Source organism: Monodelphis domestica, chromosome 8, assembly GCF_027887165.1.
Source record: "Monodelphis domestica isolate mMonDom1 chromosome 8, mMonDom1.pri, whole genome shotgun sequence".
Taxonomy (NCBI): Eukaryota; Metazoa; Chordata; class Mammalia; order Didelphimorphia; family Didelphidae; genus Monodelphis; species Monodelphis domestica.
The window spans coordinates 93,067,428-93,086,574 of record NC_077234.1 but is presented as its reverse complement, the minus strand read 5'-3'; the positions used below and the strand labels follow the sequence as shown (position 1 = coordinate 93,086,574).

The 19,147-nt window shown below is 37.4% G+C and overlaps 1 protein-coding gene across 2 annotated transcripts in view; it reads right to left on the bottom strand.

The window, feature by feature from the left end:
• CPB2 (carboxypeptidase B2) overlaps positions 1 to 19,147 on the bottom strand; it is a 51,413-nt gene that overhangs the window by 3,550 nt on the left and 28,716 nt on the right. For both annotated transcript variants that reach the window (XM_001370214.4, XM_016425050.2), the window contains exons 9-10: positions 8,231 to 8,433; positions 6,739 to 6,826 (exon numbers count right to left, since the gene is read on the bottom strand). In XM_001370214.4, coding sequence (XP_001370251.1) covers positions 6,739 to 6,826; positions 8,231 to 8,433 — 291 coding nt within the window. The remainder of the gene's footprint in view (positions 1 to 6,738; positions 6,827 to 8,230; positions 8,434 to 19,147) is intronic.

The window sequence follows — 19,147 nt, the reverse complement described above, 5'->3', positions numbered from 1 at the left end:
CACTCCTGGGCTGTCCTAAGTCAAGCTTAGCTTGCTACCATTGGTACATGTGAGACACAGGAAAGTGATGTAAAAATTGTCTATATATTTCGTGTCATTTCCTCTCTCCATACTCTTTGGCAGCAGAGAGGTGGCTGGCGGCTGCAGCTGAGCATTTCAGCATCTTGGCATGGCGGCTGCTATTGTCCAGGTTTAGTGGTGAGTTTTCCTTGATACCATACTGGAGGAACCTGAATAGCCTAGTTCAGGTGAGGCAACTTTACTGAGCCCTCTCGGAGTTTAGGCTGATTCTTTCTCCTTTACCTTCCAAACATTATCCTCTTAGAAAGTCACTAATCTTCAGAGACCTCGTGGTGGAGGACTTTGAACTCCCCCTGGCACAGGCCAGGCAGGAGAAATCCTAAACTTTTCCCCTCTCTTCTCCTTAATTCCTTCCATATGTATTGATTAAACCACCATAAATTTCCAAACTGACTTGGGTATTTTATTACTCCCTGACGACCAAAATTAATTTAGATTAGATATTATCCTACATGAATATGTAAAGTATAAGCAATAAAACACTTTAGAAATGTAATTTGTTGTTCTCATGAGTTTTTAAATATACTTCCTATGCATGGAGCTGAACAAATGCTCCACTTCACCTCTCCTACTAGTGCATGATGGCTGTTAGTTATATTAAATCTGATCCTGAAATGGCCATGCAAAAAAAAAAGACAGGGTAACTAACTTTATTGATAATAATATAGAAACCAAAAAGTCTGGGAGCAACTGAAACCTTATCACCACTAATATTATCAGCCTTGTTTCTAGACTGTCCTCCCCACCCCAGCCATCATCTAGGAAAGCAACCCTTATAGATGTGGACCTAGCCACTGCTTCTATAGCCCCACCTCTAGAGCAAAGACCCAGAAAAAAAAAAGTTCTAATGTCAAAGTCCTCAGCATTATCCAATGATTTAACATCTGATATGCTTTTACTAATGAAAAATAATCTAATGAGGGCCTTGGAGCATAGCTAGATCACCTAACATGGAGGCACCCTGTTTCTCTTACCATATTCCCCTGTCCTTGACTGGGAGTATCCTCCTTTGATTGAAAGCATAAATGAAACCACCTACATCTTTATAACTGGCTAGACTAAGACAATCTCTCTTGCCTGTGCACCTTCTCCTCCTACATCCAGAGGGTAAATATTACAGTTTACTCTCATCATGGATGCCATGAACCAGACCAGGAAGTTGAGGATAGCTTCCCCCTTATCCTTTTAGCCAAGCTCCAGCCCTAAGAATTGTCTCTGTTCTATGTTGTTTGTCCCTCTCTGTTTTCATGGAAATATAGAGACCCCCAGTTTACTTAGTTTAAGGGTATAAACCCCAGGTTTTGACCTTGACACAGGAGAGGTTTCCCCCTGAGGGAAGGTCCCACTTCACCAGACAGTGGACATCCTGGTAGTTTGGGTGGGAGCAGCTAATCCCTTCCAATGTTAAGTATCCCCTTTGTCCCTTTGGTTTCTCCCCCTAGGCTAAGGTTCATTGCCCTGGTGACCCAGCCCTGGGCTGAGTCTTTCCCTTTTGTGTCCATTGTAGGGCATCAGCTCCTTACTGTTATTCCTGTCTGGAACTCCTCATTTTCCTTTCTTACCATTGTGTAGTCAATCAACTGTCCCTCTCACTCTAAGCCCCCAGGTCATCTAGAGTGGTATATAGTTTCCCCAAGTTATTTTGTTCCCTGGAGTCTATCCTGAGTCAGTGGCACTCCCAGGGGTCAGTGACCATTGTGAATCTTAAAACTGCTCAGACTCTACTTCAGAATATTTGATTAAGCTATTCCCCATTTTTAACAATGGAAGTACTTGATCAAGAATGTATTAAGAACTTTTAAAATTACTCCACCCTACTCAGACAGTGCCTTAGGGGAAGATAAAGTTGTAAACTCCTGACTGAACAATGAAAAGTCCCTAACTCATAGTAAAGCTAGAACCTTAAGCTAGGTCTATTTTTAGATCTAATACAAAAAGGTGCTAAATACCTATAAAGGTTAAATTAATCACTAAAAGGTCAAGCAACTTACAAAAGGCAAGCTTAACAAAAGAGGTGTGAAGTACTCAGTAGATTTTATCTAACCATAGAAGGTGAGAACAAAAGAAGATGAGAACTAAGAATGTGCAGTCCTGGGGAAAAGTGTCTACTGTGATTGGTAGATGTGAAAATTTAGGGGAGGTGACATAAGAAAAATTTTCTTTAAAAGGAGAAGGCAGTTCAGGTAATTGAGTTTTGGGATTGGAAGTTAATTGGAGTTGGAGTTCAGAGGTTTGGAGCTTGCTTAAAGATGATCTTGTGGTGAGTGATAAAGACTGACTTGTTCTCCCTTAGGCTCAGGCCTAGGCCAAATGGCCTAGGCCCTTTCTACTATTTTCTCTCTCTCTCTCTCTCTCTCTCTATCCTTCCCTTAATTCCTTCATTTGAATTAATTAAAATCCCCATAAAACCCAACTGACTTGGGTATTTTCATATTTGGAAATTTTCCCATGGCAACCACTTAATTTTAGATTTTAAATCAAGACACTAAAATTTATCTTTACAGTTTGGCTGAAACCTTTACAGTTTTGGCAATTCACAGTCTTGGCAAACCACATTTTTATGATTACACCAGAGAGGCCAGAGTTCAATCCAGTCTCTATGAAGTTGCGGGGAGCGAGCAGTTCTGTTGTCGTGGCCTGTTAGCGCTTAGGTCTTTTAGCACTGAACCCCTTTAGCCCTTGATTAAAGAGTGAGTTTTACTATTTAATAGTTTTGTGTTTTTTCTAGTTGACAGCACCTTATTCTATCTAATAATTTATTTATGAATGTTATACTTATTTGTAGGTTACATGCCTCTCTGTTAAAGTCATTTTAGAAATAGAAACTTCACCTGTGTTATTTAGTAACATATACTGTGTCAACATGGAATCTAGAAACCCTCAAATTATAGCCAAATAGGGTCTGATAACCTCCCCCCCCCAGTTTAGTTAGCTTGAAAGTTGAAGAACCCAAGTTTGACCTTGTCACATGAATTTCTCCCAGAAGGAAAGCCCAATTTCACTATTTTCAGGCTAACAATAGACCTTAAAGTATCTTAGGTAGAGTTAGCAGTCTTAATTAAATGTTAAGTACCCTTTTTGTCCTGGTAGATTCTCCCTTTGTGTCAAAGTCCTTTTCCAAGGTAGCCCAGCCCTTGGCTGGATCTTTCCATTTTGTGTTCATTGTATAAAGCCTGCTTATCCTGTCTAGGACTCCTCATCTTCTTTGTAGCCATTGTAAAGTCAATCAACTCTACTCTCCTGTCCTCAGTTCCCTTAAAGGGTATATAAGTTCCTGAAATTCTAAGATGCTTTGGAACTATCGATCTCATGCAGTTGATATTCCCAGAGGTCAGTGGCCAGGGTAGCCAGAGTCCTGGGGCTATAAGGATGATATTAGAAATGAAGTCTTTTTATATTAGTTTAGAGATAAGAAGTAGAGAAGCTGGATTGAGAAAGAACTGGAGATTTAAACAGAGCTGAGACTATCAGTTTCAAATTTAACAGTTTTTCTATGACAGTTGCTCTGTGTGTGTGTTACAGTTGGTCTCTAGCAGGTGGCAGAGACTCTCTCTCTGAGGGCTTGGAGTAGGTAACATCTCTCTCTTCTCTCTCTCTCTCACTGTCTGAGGTAGAAGGAAAGAAAGGTAAAGACGTGAAGGAGCTAAGTGTTTTTTTTTCTTTTTCCAACTTGGGAAACACTATTGACTATCTATTGCTGTTTTGATAGATTGTTTTAACTCTGAGAAGACCAAAGAAAAATTTTGGTCTTTGGTTTGGACTCTGGGTCTACTAATCTCAGAGTCCTAATTTGGTTCTTGCTGAGACTCAACCAGCTAGCCTTTGTTATTTTTATAACTTTGAAGCAAAGTTAAGAATTATAAGGATAATAGTGTTAGTTTATTTAGAATAGTAAAAATTTGAGTTAGTGAGATCAGGAAGGATCAGTGTAGCCTGTGGAAACAGGAGAAGTAGTTCCTTGTGGAACCAAAATCAGGGAGTTTTATTTGAGTGGAGTTAGAATCCCTTAGAGTTCAAAATCCTTTTTTATCCTTTTATTTTCAATAAATATTTTATTTTTAAAAACAAGAGACTCTTTAGAATCTTTGTACCTGGTCCTGAAGAGCAGTTCACTTATAAGCTTCACTTCACTGATATAAACTGAAGATACTTTGTAAGAACAGCAAGCAGAGTATCAAATCAATTTATAATCAATAATCAATCCATTGCTATATTAGTTTTACAGTTCACCTTTTATTTTTACAGTTTTGGTGAGTTATATAGGACAAAGAACCAGACAATCTGACTTTAAGGGTCCAACTGTTAATGTGGGCAGTTAGACCACTTATATTAGTTTATATTATATAGACCATTATCACAGTGGGGGGGGGGGGGGTGGAAGCAGCTAGAACTGACAGCTTCACTGTGAGTTGTAATTACAGTGAGCTGAACTCTAGGTGGCTCCAAAACCCATCTCCTAGTCAACTTGACTCAAAGGTTCTGTGCTCTCATAAAAACCTGGTGAATTAGCTACATAAAATCACCATGAGATTTTTTCTGTTAGATATGGCTTCTCTCATTTTCACTATTATACCAGATTATATACAAAATTTACTTGCCTATGACTTTCTAATGCCATTACTCTCATTGATACTCCTATAACTAATCTCTTATGTCCCTGTGCTACTACTGTTTATCATGTGGTTTTACATGATGATCAAATCTTTGGCAGTTATTTTTAAACATTTAAAAGCAAACATCAAGCAAGCGACTGCAAAGAATGATCTAATGTTAAAAGTGAACTATCTAGAGACTATAAACTAGATAGAATGAAAGCTCAATATGAGGAATTACTCAAAGCTAAAGGGACAATGGCAGAAAGCAAAGTACATGAAGCAACTAAATTAGAGGATACAACAAAATCAGATAAACCAACTAAATTATAAATGGAAACTCAAGCATTAGAAATCACAGCAGCTCATATGTTTCCTTTAAGGAAGGTACCCATAGTGACCTAAGAGTGTGGTATAGTGAAACTCATGTACTACAAAAAATTTACACAAGCTTGTATAGACAGCTTTAAGAAAAATAACCCAAAATGTGAAGAAGAACTAATGGGACTCATAAAGCAGTTCAAGTGCTTAATTAAGCTTTACAATCCTTCTTATTTGGATTTTGACATGCTTGTGGATGAATTATTTACAAAGAGAGAGAAACAGCAGATTATAGAGGACACTAATAATAACCCTCGAATTGCCAATTGGCCAACTGAGGATCCTGGATGGGAAGTTAACTCTGTTGTGGGGGACAGAGACTTAACTACAGTCAGGAAGGCAATAATTGAAACTATGAGGCAAAATTCCAGACTTCCAGGAACCTGGTCAAAATTTGAGAACCTAAAGCAGGAAGTGATAATTCCTTGATAGGATTATTGACTGTGCTGAAAAATGAATTGGGCTGGATATTTTAACAGAGGAAAATGTAAATCATATTCGCAGGCAGTTTGTGAAAAATGAATTCCCTGTGATCTGAAAGTATCTAAATCAGCTTATAACCCATAATCAATTCATTGCTCATCTATTTTTACAGGGCTCTGTGTGGGTTTATGGTGCATAGTTCTGTGTAGAAGCCTGAGAGAAATTACTGAACCCGTCTCCTTAAATGTGGTTTTTCTGACTATTTAATAGTTCTGTGTTTTCCCCCAATTTAACAATATTATACTGTATGTGTGTATATATATGTGTGTGTATGTGTGTGTATGTACTATGTATATATGTGTGTGTGTGTGTGTGTGTGTGTGTGTGTGTGTACATCCCTTCCTTCTACTTAGAATCAATATTAATTATCAGTTCCAAAACAGATGAGCAGTAAGGGGTAGATAATTGGGGTTAAGTGACTTGCCTAGAGTCATATAACTAGGAAGTGTCTGAGGCCAGATTTGAACCCAGGACTTCCCATCTCTAGACCTGGCTCTCTATCCACTGAGCCAGCTAGCTGCCTCCTAAAATATATTTTGTTTAGTCATTTTTTTCAGCCTTTTCTGACTCTTTGTGACTCCACTTGGGGTTTTCTTGGCAGAGATACTGGAGTGGTTTGTCATTTCCTTCTCCAGCTCATTTTGCAGATGAGGAAACTAAGGCAAACAGGATTAAATGATTTGCCCAGGGTCACATAACTAGGAAATGCCTGAGGCCAGCTTTGAACTCACAAGGAAGTGTCCATCCATCTCACCACTTAACTTATATATATGTATAATTGTATATATATATATATATGTGTGTGTGTGTGTATATATATATATATGGAGGGAGGGAGGGAAGTATATATGCAGACACACATAAATATATACATGTATAGTTACCATATATAAATATAGTTACTAAACAGCACCAGTTACTATATATAGCTATATATAAACATATATGCTAAAAATACACAGAGTATTTGTGTGTATATTATTGCTAAATATCATGGGCGAAGCAAACATAATATATACATAGATATATTATATGTTATATATCATATATAAGGAGAGTGGTAGAGAGTTAAAGAAAAGAAGAGAAATATACATGCTATAAAGTATATTGAAGATAATTAAAAAAGAGGAAAAAATATACCACATATAAATGTTTGTATAACAACTGACAGTTTTCAAAGAAGTTAAGAAATGATACTTACAGATTGTTTGGGCACCAGGACCATGTGTATAATAAGTATTTTCATTAACTCTCTGAATCGCTTCAACTGCTTGACTTGCCACTAGAGACTGATAGTAATAAAATATGAGATTTTTGTTAGTGCCCAACTAGAAGTGGTTAGCAGGTGTAACATTACATTTCATTTGTAGACTGTGAAGATTGGATTTGGCTCTCCCCTGATTGTAACAATGACGGTACTTAGCTCTTCCTTGATTGTGAAGATTAAATTATAATCCCCTGTATATTTTTAGATTTTAATCCCAAAAAATGTAAGCACAGTACTTAAAGTTGAGTATGGAGATCTACCCATTTGGGATTTTAACCACAAAAAAGGTGTGAACACTCATTTCATACACTGAGTGGGAGGTCTGTGACCCACGTATGAAAGAGTGGGTAGTCCTGGAGTGGAGTGTCGGCTTTGATTTGTAGATGTAAAAATTTAGGGGAAGTTATACAAGAGAAAAAGGTCTTTAAAAGTGGAAACAGAAACACACACACAGACACACTTGGAGTGAAGAGAGTCACTTGGAGTGAAGAAAGACACTTGAAGTGGAGGACACTGGGAGTGGAGAGAGACACTTGGAGTGGAGAAAGACACTTGGAGTGAAGACTTACATGTGGAGTGGGACCTCCTGTAAGAAGCAATTCTACTGGAGTTCAGGCTGATAAAGAATGTGCTGATTGAACTAACACATGGTGAGTGTAAAGGCTGACTTTAGTAATTCATTTTTGGGATTTAGTCATTAAATCCCTGACCACCAATTAAATCTATTCAGCCCAACCATAAATTTAACAATACTAACCTTGATTTTAGTAGAGCAAATAGATAAAAATAAAGATTTACAACAAATGCAATCCAACACAACTTGATATGATATAATACAACAGATTATTTGCTTTATATACATATTTGCAGTGTAAGAGCTTTAGGTAGCAAGTGCCTCTAAGCATATATGAAAACAGAGACATATGGTCCAGAAAGACGTGGATAGAGAGGGAGAAACCAGTTTCAAGGAGAGAAGAAATTTGGACTATGAAGAAGAAAAGACCCTAGGAACTCAGCTGAGCAAACTACCCAGCAAAGATGCTTTACTATGGGAAGCTATGTGAAGAATGAATAAAGAAAGAGCTTCTAGGTCCTGTAGTACCAGGAGTTAGATTGGGAGTTGCTTTTGCCACATGTACATCCTTGTACATCCGTGTATTTGTGGAAGAGTGCACCCCAGATTTGTGAGGGGAATATTTTTAACTGTACTTATAATACCAACATAGTAAATAATTTTGCCAATAGTTTTTTAAAAAGTGTATGCTCTTTGAAAGCAAGAACTATAGCGATTTTTTCCTTGTATTCACAGTGCTTGGCACATTATTGGCATTTAATAAAGCCTTGTTGACTGATTAATGATCCAGAGTTTTGAAATATTTCTTGATATGTTAATGAGAAGTAAATTTCTTTTCAAAGAATCACTTACTAGTTCTTCATGATCTTTACTTTTGCTTGTAGTGTAGGAATATGGAAACAGTACCATCTGAGAGTATGAATGCATACTTATATATCCTTTAATGTTATCCAGATTTCTCCTGAGGAAATTAGCTACTGCCTTTACTTCTGGTTCAGACTCAGGATATGGTCCGCAATAAGTTTCTCTACATGATGAGTTTGATGCACCTAACTCTGGAACAAAAATTGATAGAAATGATCACTAAGAGATGCAAATGGAATGGATTCTTCAGGACTCCCTACCTCTACATTGTCTTTTGAAGTCTATTACATACCTCTTTAAGGAGACAGTGTAAGAATCACTGGGGAGAATTATATTCCACTTATGGAATTGTATTCCAACTAGCATATCTCTAATTCTTGTTGAATACTAAGCTTATGAATTTTTCTGGATTTTATTTTTTTGGTAGTAAATGCCAAGACTGAAATTTGAACTGAGTTTTTCATGATTCCAGATAAGGACTTTCCAGTTATTAAAAAAACAACAACAACAACACTATATTTGGAATTAAAAGACCTCAGTTTTGCTATTGTAATCATGATCAAATAATGTGACATGTCTGAATCTCGATTTTCACATGTGTCAAATGGTATTATAATAATAATACTTGTTCTACCTACTTCGTGGGATTATTTTGAGAATTTAATAAGATAATGGCCTTGACATTTATTATAAACTACAATTGCTATAAAATACCAGTGATTATCATTTCTACATAGCTAAGTAGGGTAACTCAAAACCAAAAAGGCATATTGTTGAACATATACATGTAATAACAGCAGAAATTTGGAAAAAACAAGTAAGATGGAGTCACTCCTGGTTTCTTTTTTCTTTATTTTCCCACTTTAATTTTCATGGGCTACTCAAGCAACTGAGGGAGGAGGGGCCTGAAGGAAAACTATGACATCAACAATTCCATATAGATCCTATAAAGGTTCTTTGATTGACTTCCTTGAAATGGATTTGGGGAGTAAAGTGAGATTTACAAAAACTTTTTTACTCTAAGATAGACATAGATATGGGACATGCATGTGGGTCTTGATGACAAGAAAAGATTAGTTCAAAGAAGATTTAGATGGGGCAGGGGGAAGAAGGGAGTCTATCTAGCCAACTAGGTGTTCTGTGTTGTGAAAGGTACTGGCCCCTGGAGACTAAATCTTAGGGAGGTGGCACACTTTCCTCTCCATTTGATGTAAAAAAAACCACTGAGGGTCTTTCCCTTGTCCAATAACTGTGTTATGGGTCTATGGAGGGCTGGAGCTTGCTTGGAGATGGTCTTGTGGTGAACAATAAGATTGATTCCCTCTCCGTTAGGCTCAGGGAGGCCACTTTGACCTAGGCCTTTAACTACTGCTTGGCTCAGCCTGAGCCAGAGTAGTTTAGATTAATTCTCTCTCTCTCTCTCTCTCTCTCTCTCTCTCTCTCTCTCTCTCTCTCTCACACACACACACACACACTCACTTTCTCTTTCCCTCTTTCCCTCTCTTTCTCTCTCTCTCTCTCTCTCTCTCTCTCTCTCTCTCTCTCTCTCTCTCTCTCTCTCTCTCTCTCTCTCTCCTTCCCTTAATTCCTTCATTTATATTAATTAAAATCTCCATAAATCCCCAGCTGACTTGGGTATTTTCATATTTGAGAATTTCCCATGGTGACCACTTATTTAAATTTTAAGTCAAAGCACTACAATTATCCTTATGGTTTGGGCTTTTACAATACACTTAAAATTACTATGACAATACACATATTTAGAATTATAACCCAGGTATTATCCTAGGAGTTACATTCTTAATCTGGTTATATACATAGACTCCTGCTTGGAACTACATTCTTACTACAAATCATATAGTTACAAGGTATCAATATAAAGAAAATTTCAAGTTAATACAAATGAGGAGCAGATTAGTTGTTTCCTTCATACAGGAGGAAATTACATCATGATAGAAGGCACCTCAAACAATGAAACAATATCCATATTAAACATATCAGGACCAATTGGCATAGCATCCAAATTCTTAAAGGAGTAGTTGCATCAATTACCGGAGGAAATAGTTAATGGTTTACTAGTGGAAGGCCTCAACCTTCCCCCCACTTAGAATTAGATAAATCCAACCAAAAATTAAACAGAAAAGAAGGCAAAAATATTTTTTAAAAATTCTAGCAAGGAGATTACATTTTCTCACAAAAATCATACTCCACTATTAATTGGATTTTAGAGCAGGAATACAGGAATCGTTCAATATTAGGAAAATGAGAAGTATAATTGACCATATCAGTAATAAAACTAACAGAAACCATATGGTTATTTTAATAAATGCAGAAAAAACATTTGACATAATACGTATCTCATTCCTTATTTTTAAAAAATAGAAAACATAGGAATATATAGTACCTTCCTCAGAGTGATAAATGGCATCTATCTAAAATCATTAGCAAGCATTACTTGTAATGGAGATTCAACTAAAATCTTTCCCAATAAGATCAGAGTTAAAGCAAGGGTGTCCATTATCTTTACTTTGATTTCATATTGGACTAGAAATTCTACTATAGTAAAGAGAGCAGAGAAAAGAAATAGAAGGAATTAGAATAGGCAATGAAAGAACAAAGTTATTGCTCTTTACAGAATCTCTAAGAATTAACCAAAAAGCTAATAGAAATAATTGACAACTTCAGCAAAATCACAGGATATACAAAAAGCCCACACAAATCACCAGCATTTATATTTGCCACCAACAAAATACAACAATAAGAGATAGAAAAGGAAATTCCATTCAAAATAACTCAAGACAATATAAAATCCTTGGGGATAAACCTACCAAAACAAACCTAGAAACTATATGATACAATTGTAAAACACTCTTCACACAAATAAAGACAGACCTAAACAACTGGAAAAACATTAAATGCTCATGTATAGCCCAAGCCAATATAATGAAAATGACAATCCTACCTAAATTAATACACTTATCCAACTTCTTATCCCTTGATGAAATCATCATCATCATCATCATCATCATCATCATCATCATCATCACCAGCACTAACATTTACATAGCACTTTAAGTTTCCCAAGACATATTATGTCATTTGATCCTCACAAAGATATTTTTGAGATAGATAGGTTAAAATTATCCCCACTTTATAGATGGAGTAAAAATCCCCATTTTATAGATGAAGGAGTAAAAAAATGGAGTAAAAAAAATAATGAAGCTGTGTCCCTTAAAGCAACAGAATTACTTCTAGATATCTCTATATATGGGCCCATAAAATGCCCAAACACTGAGAGGGTCGTAGTCCAGTAAGTTGGAATGGTGCTCAAATGAGTTAGCTTCACCCAGGAGACAGTGGATGGTCCCTATTAGGGGATCATAAATCTGACAGAGAGATACTGGATGGGTAGGAGACTTCAATGTATAAGCAGGGACTAGTCATTAAATCCAGTCCCTAATAAGTATTCAGAGTGACATTGATACGGTTCTCTCCATGGAAGAGTAGGGTGAGTCTGCATCCAGGAGATATGTGATGACATGTACTGGAAATACCTGGGAGAGCCATTGGACCATGAATAGGCATTCTGTTATGGATTCTGATCTGCTAACAATGTGGCAGACTGAAGGCTCTTTGGTTACAATTGAGGACTGGACCAAGGAGTGCCTTTGTAAGGCATTAGCCAACTTCAGTCTCTTCCTTTGATGTGGCCTCTTTCTTAACATTTTCTGTAAAAGGAAAGTATATTTTCTGCCATTCAGAACTGTTTCAGAGCAGCTTATTCTAGTGTATTAAAGTTTTTGTGTGTTTTTTTTAACTATTTTCCTTAATGATGAAATAGTGGTAAAAAGTGATATAATTAACCTTTGTAAAATAAAGAGGAGCTTTCTTAAGGAAAGTATGATCTCTTAAAGTAAAAAACTATTTCTTCCTGGCTGACAGTACCTAGTGAGAGATATTTTTATAAATTAGGAAGCTTTGGACTTTGTCTCCACCTGATGCTGATGTGGTCCCATGGACTGTGCCATGAATTTGTTATTTTGTTTGGAGTAAAGGAAATTTGAGTTTAAAGTCTTGTCCTGGGTTTAAATTTTGCCTCAGATGCTTCCTAGCTGTGTGACTCTGGACAAGACACTTTACCCTAGTTGCCTAGTCCTTATTACTCTTCTGCCTGGGAACCAATACTTAGTATTAATTCTAAGATAGAAGGTAAGCATTTTTAAAAAGTGAATTGATTAAATGGAGCTAGGGTGCTAGTCACTACTATCCAGTAGCAGAGGGAACACTACTGGATGGGATTTCAAGAGAATCAGAGAAAAGATAACCCCACCTTGAATCTTGAGGAGAGGTCACCAGTCTATTCCAGGATCATAAAGCCAAGTGGTATGGGAAGCAGGGGAAGGAGATAGTGGAGATTGGCTGGCATAGATGATTTTGGGCTCTGACACAATAGCTCTCAAGTCTCAGGGGCACATGAAGCTCAGCACAGACACTACCATGAGTTTTTGTTCTTCTTTTTCCGAACCATAGTCCTTTACTTTGCCCTAGAAACAAACCACTGGATACAGACATTTTCATTTTTTACCAGACTCCTTTCTACTATTCAGAAATTTTAATATCATTATGGAGAAAGAAATGCATTCTGAGCCTAAGAGACAGGAAATCTATACTTTAGCTTAAGCTCTACCACAACTACCTGTGCAACCATGGACAACTTACTTAACCTATCTGGACCTCAATTTCCCTGTAAAATGACAGAAGTGGAATGGGGATTAGAAAGTCTCAAAGACTTCTTACAGATCTAATATTTTATGAATGCATGAAGCCATTTTTTTAAAAGATAAAGATTTGCTTAAACGGAATCTGAACCCTAAAACTTCGATTCCCAGCATCCCACTTTCCTTCCCACATTATGTGCTGATGTAGGGAGGATATACATTTTGTGTAACTCTGCCTCTCTCTCTCTTCCTGTGATGGTGTTTAAAGGAGGGGGTGTGAGGTGAGAGTCGGGAGAATTTTACTCACATGATCTTAATTTTGTCAGATAATTAGGTTTTTATTCCTTCTACTTCAAGTGATTATTTTTGTTGTTGTTGTTGTTGTTGTTGTTGTTTCCTTTTAAACATTATTTTATTTGGTCATTTTCAAACATGATTCATTGGAAACAAAGATCATTTTCTTTTTCTCCCCCCCCCTCCTCTCACCACCCTTCCCATAGCCGACACATGATTCCTCTGGGTATCACATGTGTCCTTGATCTGAACCAATTTCCATGTTGTTGGTATTTGCATTGGGGTGTTCATTTAAACTCTCCTCAGTCATATCCCCTCAACCCTTGTAGTCAAGCAGTTGCCTTTCCTCGTTGTTTTTACTCCCACCGTTTGTCCTCTGCTTTTGGGTAATGTTTTTTCTCCTAGATCCCTGCAGATTGTTCAGGGACATTGCATTGCCACTAATGGAGAAGTCCATTACATTCAATTGAACCACAGTGTATCAGTCTCTGTGTACAATGTTCTCCTGGTTCTGCTTCTTTCACTCTGCATCACTTCCTGGAGGTTGTTCCAGTCTCCATGGAATTCCTCCACTTTATTATTCCTTTTAGCACAATAGTATTCCATCACCAACATATACCACAATTTGTTCAGCCATTCCCCAATTGAAGGGCATCCCCTCGTTTTCCAATTTTTTGCCAACACAAAGAGTGCAGCTATGAATATTCTTGTACAAGTCTTTTTCCTTATTATCTTTTTGGGGTACAAACCCAGTAGTGCTATGGCTGGATCAAAGAGCAGACAGTCTTTTATTGCCCTTTGGGCATAGTTCCAAATTGGTCTCTAGAATGGTTGGATCAATTAACAACTCCACCAAAAATGAATTAATGTCCTGACTTTGCCACATTCCCTTGCTTGTTAATATGGTCAATTATGTGGATGGTTTTCCTAATATTGAACCATCCTTGCATTCCTAGTATAAATCCTACTTGATCATAGTGAATGACCCTCCTGATCACTCACTGGAGTCTTTTTGCTAGTATCCTGTTTAAGATTTTTGCATCCATGTTCATTAGGGAGATGAGTCTGTAGTTTTCTTTCTCCATTTTTGATCTGCCTGGCTTTGGAATCAGTACCATATTTGTGTCATAGAAGGAATTTGATAGCATTCCTTCTTTGCTTATTATGTCAAATAGTTTGTATAGTATTGGGATTAGCTGTTCTTTGAATGTTTGATAGAATTCACTTGTGAATCCATCCGGCTCTGAGGATTTTTTCTTAGGGAGTTCTTTGATGGCCTGTTGGATTTCTATTTGTTGGAATTCTATTTCTTCTTCTGTTAATCTAGGCAACTTATATTTTTGTAAATATTCGTCCATATTGCCTAGATTGGCATATTTATTGCCATATAATTGGGCAAAGAAATTTTTGATGATTGCCTTTATTTCCTCTTCATTGGAGGTAAAGTCCCCCTTTTCATCTATGATACTGTTAATTTGCTTTTCTTTTTTACCTTTTTTAGTTAGATTGACCAGTACTTTGTCTATTTTGTTTGTTTTTTCAAAGTACCAGCTTCTAGTCTTATTTATTAGTTCAATAGTTCTATCACTTTTGATTTTATTAATTTCTCCCTTAATTTTTTTTAAACCCTTACCTTCTATCTTGGAGTCAATACTGTGTATTGGCTCCAAGGCAGAAGAGTGGTAAGGGCTAGGCAATGGGGGTCAAGTGACTTGCCCAGGGTCACACAGCTGGGAAGTGTCTGAGGCCAGATTTGAACCTAGGACCTCCCATCTCTAGGGCTGGTTCTCAATCCACTGAGCTATCCAGCTTCCCCCTCTCCCTTAATTTTTAGGATCTCTAATTTGGTTTTCTTCTGGGGGGGTTTAATTTCTTCGCTTTCAAGTTTTTTGATTTTCATGTTCAATTCATTAATCTCTGCCCTCCTTAATTTGTTAATATATGCACTCAGGGATATGAATTTTCCTTTGAATACTGCTTTGGCTGCATCCCATAAGGTTTGAAAGGATGTCTCACCATTGTCATTTTCTTCAATGAAATTATTAATTGTTTCTATGATTTGTTCTCTAACCAATTTTGGAGTATCATATTATTTAATTTCCAATTGATTTTTAATTTGGCTCTCCATGTACCCTTACTGATCATTATTTTATTGCCTTATGATCTGAAAAGTTTGCATTTATTATTTCTGCTTTTCTGCATTTGTATACCATGTTTTTATGACCTAGTACATGGCCAGTCTTTGTGAATATGCCATGTGCTGCTGAAAAGAAGGTGTATTCCTTTTTGTCCCTATTTATTTTTCTCCATATATCTATTAACTCTAATTTTTCTAATATTTCATTCACATCTTTTACCTCTTTCTTATTTATGTTTTGATTTGATTTGATAGTGCTTGGTTCAGGTTTCCCACTAATATAGTTTTACTATCTATTTCCTCCTTCAGTTCTCCTAGTTTCTCGATTAGAAATTTGGGTGCTATACCATTTGGTGCATACATGTTGATTAGTAATATTTCCTCATTGTCTATATTCCCTTTTATCAGGATGTATTTGCCTTCCCTATCCATTTTGATCTGGTCTATTTTTGCTTTGGATTTGTCAGATATCATGATTGCAACTCCTGCCTTCTTTCTATCAGTTGAGGCCCAATAGGTTTTATTCCAACCTTTAATTCTGACCTTGTGAGTATCTACCCACCTCATGTGTGTTTCTTGGAGACAACATATGGTAGGGTTTGGGATTCTAATTCACTCTTCTATTTGTCTACATTTTATGGGTGAGTTCATCCCATTCACGTTCAAAGTTATGATTGTCACTTGTGAATTCCCTGGCATTTTGATCTCCTCCCCCAATTCTGACCTTTCTTCTTTTGCTATAACCTTTTAAACCTGTGGTTTACTTTAAATCAGTCCCCCTAGTCACCTCCCTTGATATGCTTCCCTTTCTAGCCCTTCCCTTTTTGTTCCCTTCTTTTTTTTAGGGTCTGTTAATTTTCCTTCCCCCTCTCCTTCCCCCCCTTTTTGTACTCCTTCCCCCTACCTCCCCCTTAATTTTCCCTTCTCCCTTACCCTATTGGATAAGATAGAATTCAAGATCCCAATGGGTCTAGATGCTCTTCCCTCTCAGATTTGATCTGAGAGTAAGGTTTAAGTAGTACCAATTAGCACTCTCTTCCTCTCCTTCTTATGAGAGAATTCTTCCCCTCCCCTTCCCATATGTGTCTTTGTGTGACAAGGATTTTTCAATTTAAGTTTATTTCTATTTCTTCAAGTATATCTTGATACCATCATCTATTCTCTCCCCCCTTTTTCTCTCTTTCTCCCCTTTCTCCATATCATCTTAATGCCCCGATCTTTCCCTATGAGTGATTCTTCTAATTACTCTAATAATGCATACAATTTTTGAGAATTACACATAAGATTTCCCCCACATATTAATATATATAATTTGAACTAAATGTAGACCTTATAGAAGAGAGTTTGAATAAAAGAAAAAAAAACATTTTTCTCCTTTTCCTTTCTTTCATATTTACCTTTTCATGTTTCTCTTTCTCTTTGTGTTTGGATATCAAACTTTCCACTGATTTCTGGTCTTTTCTTTACAAATACTTAGAAATCTTTTATTTTGTTGAATGCCCATACTTTCCCCTGGAAGTATATAGTCAGTTTTGCTGGGTAGTTGATTCTTGGTTGAAGACCCAGTTCTCTTGTCTTTCTGAACATCGTGTTCCAGGCCTTGAGGTCGTTCAGTGTGGAAGCTGCCAGGTCTTGTGTGATCCTGATTTGAGCTCCTTGGTATCTGAATTGTTTCTTTCTGGCTTCTTGTAAGATTTTCTCCTTAGCTTGAACGCTTTGGAATTTGGCAATTACATTCCTGGGAGTTGTCTTTTGGGGATTTAGTATAGAGGGTGTTCTATGAACTCTTTCAATGTCTATTTTGCCCCCTTTTTCAAGAATATCAGGGCAGTTTTCTTGGATGATATCTTGTATTATGATGTCAAGATTCCTGTTTATTTCTGGTTTTTCAGGTAGACCAATGATTCTCAGATTGTCTCTCCTTCCTCTGGTTTCCTGATCTGTCACCTTGTCAGTGAGATATTTTATGTTTTCTTCTAATTTGTAATTTTTTTTTTACTTTTCTTTATTAATTCTTGCTGTTTTGCAAGATCATTGTCTTCCAGTTGCCTAATTCTGGTCTTTAAAGACTGGTTTTCCTTTTCAGTTTGCTGTATCCTGCTTTTTGAGGCTTCTAGCTGTTTCTCCAATTGGGAGTTCTCATCCCTCAGATTGTTAAATTCTCTTTGCATTATATCCCATTTTTCCTGCCAGAAGGCTTCCATCTTTTTGATAACTTCTTTATTTAAATTCTTCAAGAGCTTGTGGACAATTTCCATTTCTTTTGGAAGGTTTTGGAGCATTTATTTGGATATTATTTATCCTCCTCTGGTATTTCCTCTGTAATCTGTATTTTTCCTCTGTAAAAACTATCCAAAGTCATCCCCTTCTTCTTGCTTTTTTTGGTGTTGGGAAGGTGTTCCTGGGTACTGTTTGCCATCTCTATGGTTTTCTCTTCCCTTTCAGTCAGAAATCTGAGTGAGAGGGGCTGGCTCTCTGTCCTCTGTACGGATCTCTGTATGGATCTAATGCTCAAGGCTTTTTGCCTCAGGCCAGCTCTCAATTCTCCGCAGCTGTGCTATCTTCCTGGGGGAGCCCAAGGTCTGCCCTCCCCTGCCTGCCAGCATTTCAGGTGTTACTGCTCTCAGGGGTGGGTACTTGGTGGTCTTAGTTAACTCCCAAAACCTGTAGGTGCCCCTTGCTCATTTCAGGGGTGCCCTTCGCACACTCGTTGATTATGGAGCACTCAGAGGATCTGAGCTCCCCTTGCCTGCCTGCCAGGGTTTTGGGTGTTAGCTTTCAGGGGTAAGTCTTTGGTGGTCTTAGTTAACTCCCAAGACCTATTGGTGCCCCTTGCTCACTTCAGGGGTGCTCTTCGCACACTCGTTGGTTCTGGCGCACGCTGACTTTAACTCTAGCTCCGTAGGTGTGGTGGGGGAGGGTAGGTCAGCTCAGGTTTGAGTGGGAGCTTTTTCGTTCCCTTATAGTGTGGAAATGCCCATGTCCCACGTACCTTCAGTGCTGCTTCCTTCTGTAGGGGTCCTCCATTCTTATGACGATGGTTTTTTGGGGGTCTTTTGAAGTCGTCTGTATCGTTGGGTCTGAGGAGGGGAAGCAAGCCGCTTCTAATCTTCCACCATGCTTACCCGAAAGTACTTCAAGAATTTATTATTAAACTTTATAAAAATTAGTATTTGGAGTATTGGACAGTAATTTAAATCCTATAGATTGTAGGAGGGAAATTCTATATTACAGCATTAATCTAGTTTGCAGCTCCCTTTCCTGCTCATCTCTTGCCACTGTCATCTAATTTCTTCTTCCAACTTAGACTAATTTTCTTCCTGAGAAGGAAATTTCATTACTGGTGCGGGAGATCAGATTTTTAATTAGGCTGTCACCAAAAGATAAGATACCGTAATATATACTAACCACTTGGTGACTTGGTTTACCTTGTATCCAGTTTGCAAATAGATAGTCCTATATCTATACAAAGAATATATGAATTTCTGGAATTAAATCCCCGCAGTGGTCCAAATTAATGAAGCCTTATTGTAGCTGGCTACAGTGTATAAAAGGTCATCTAAGATTGGAAAGATCTGGGTTCAAGTCCTGATTCAGATACATTCTGACTGGTAAGTCACTTAACCTTGTGCCCTAGGTAATTTTTCAAGGTTATTAGAGAAGAAGCTGACCAGAACTGGTAAGAGTTTCCTCATTTTGGAGTACTTTAGGTCAGTGAAATCCCAGGTCTATTCACTATCCCACCATCTAACAGCA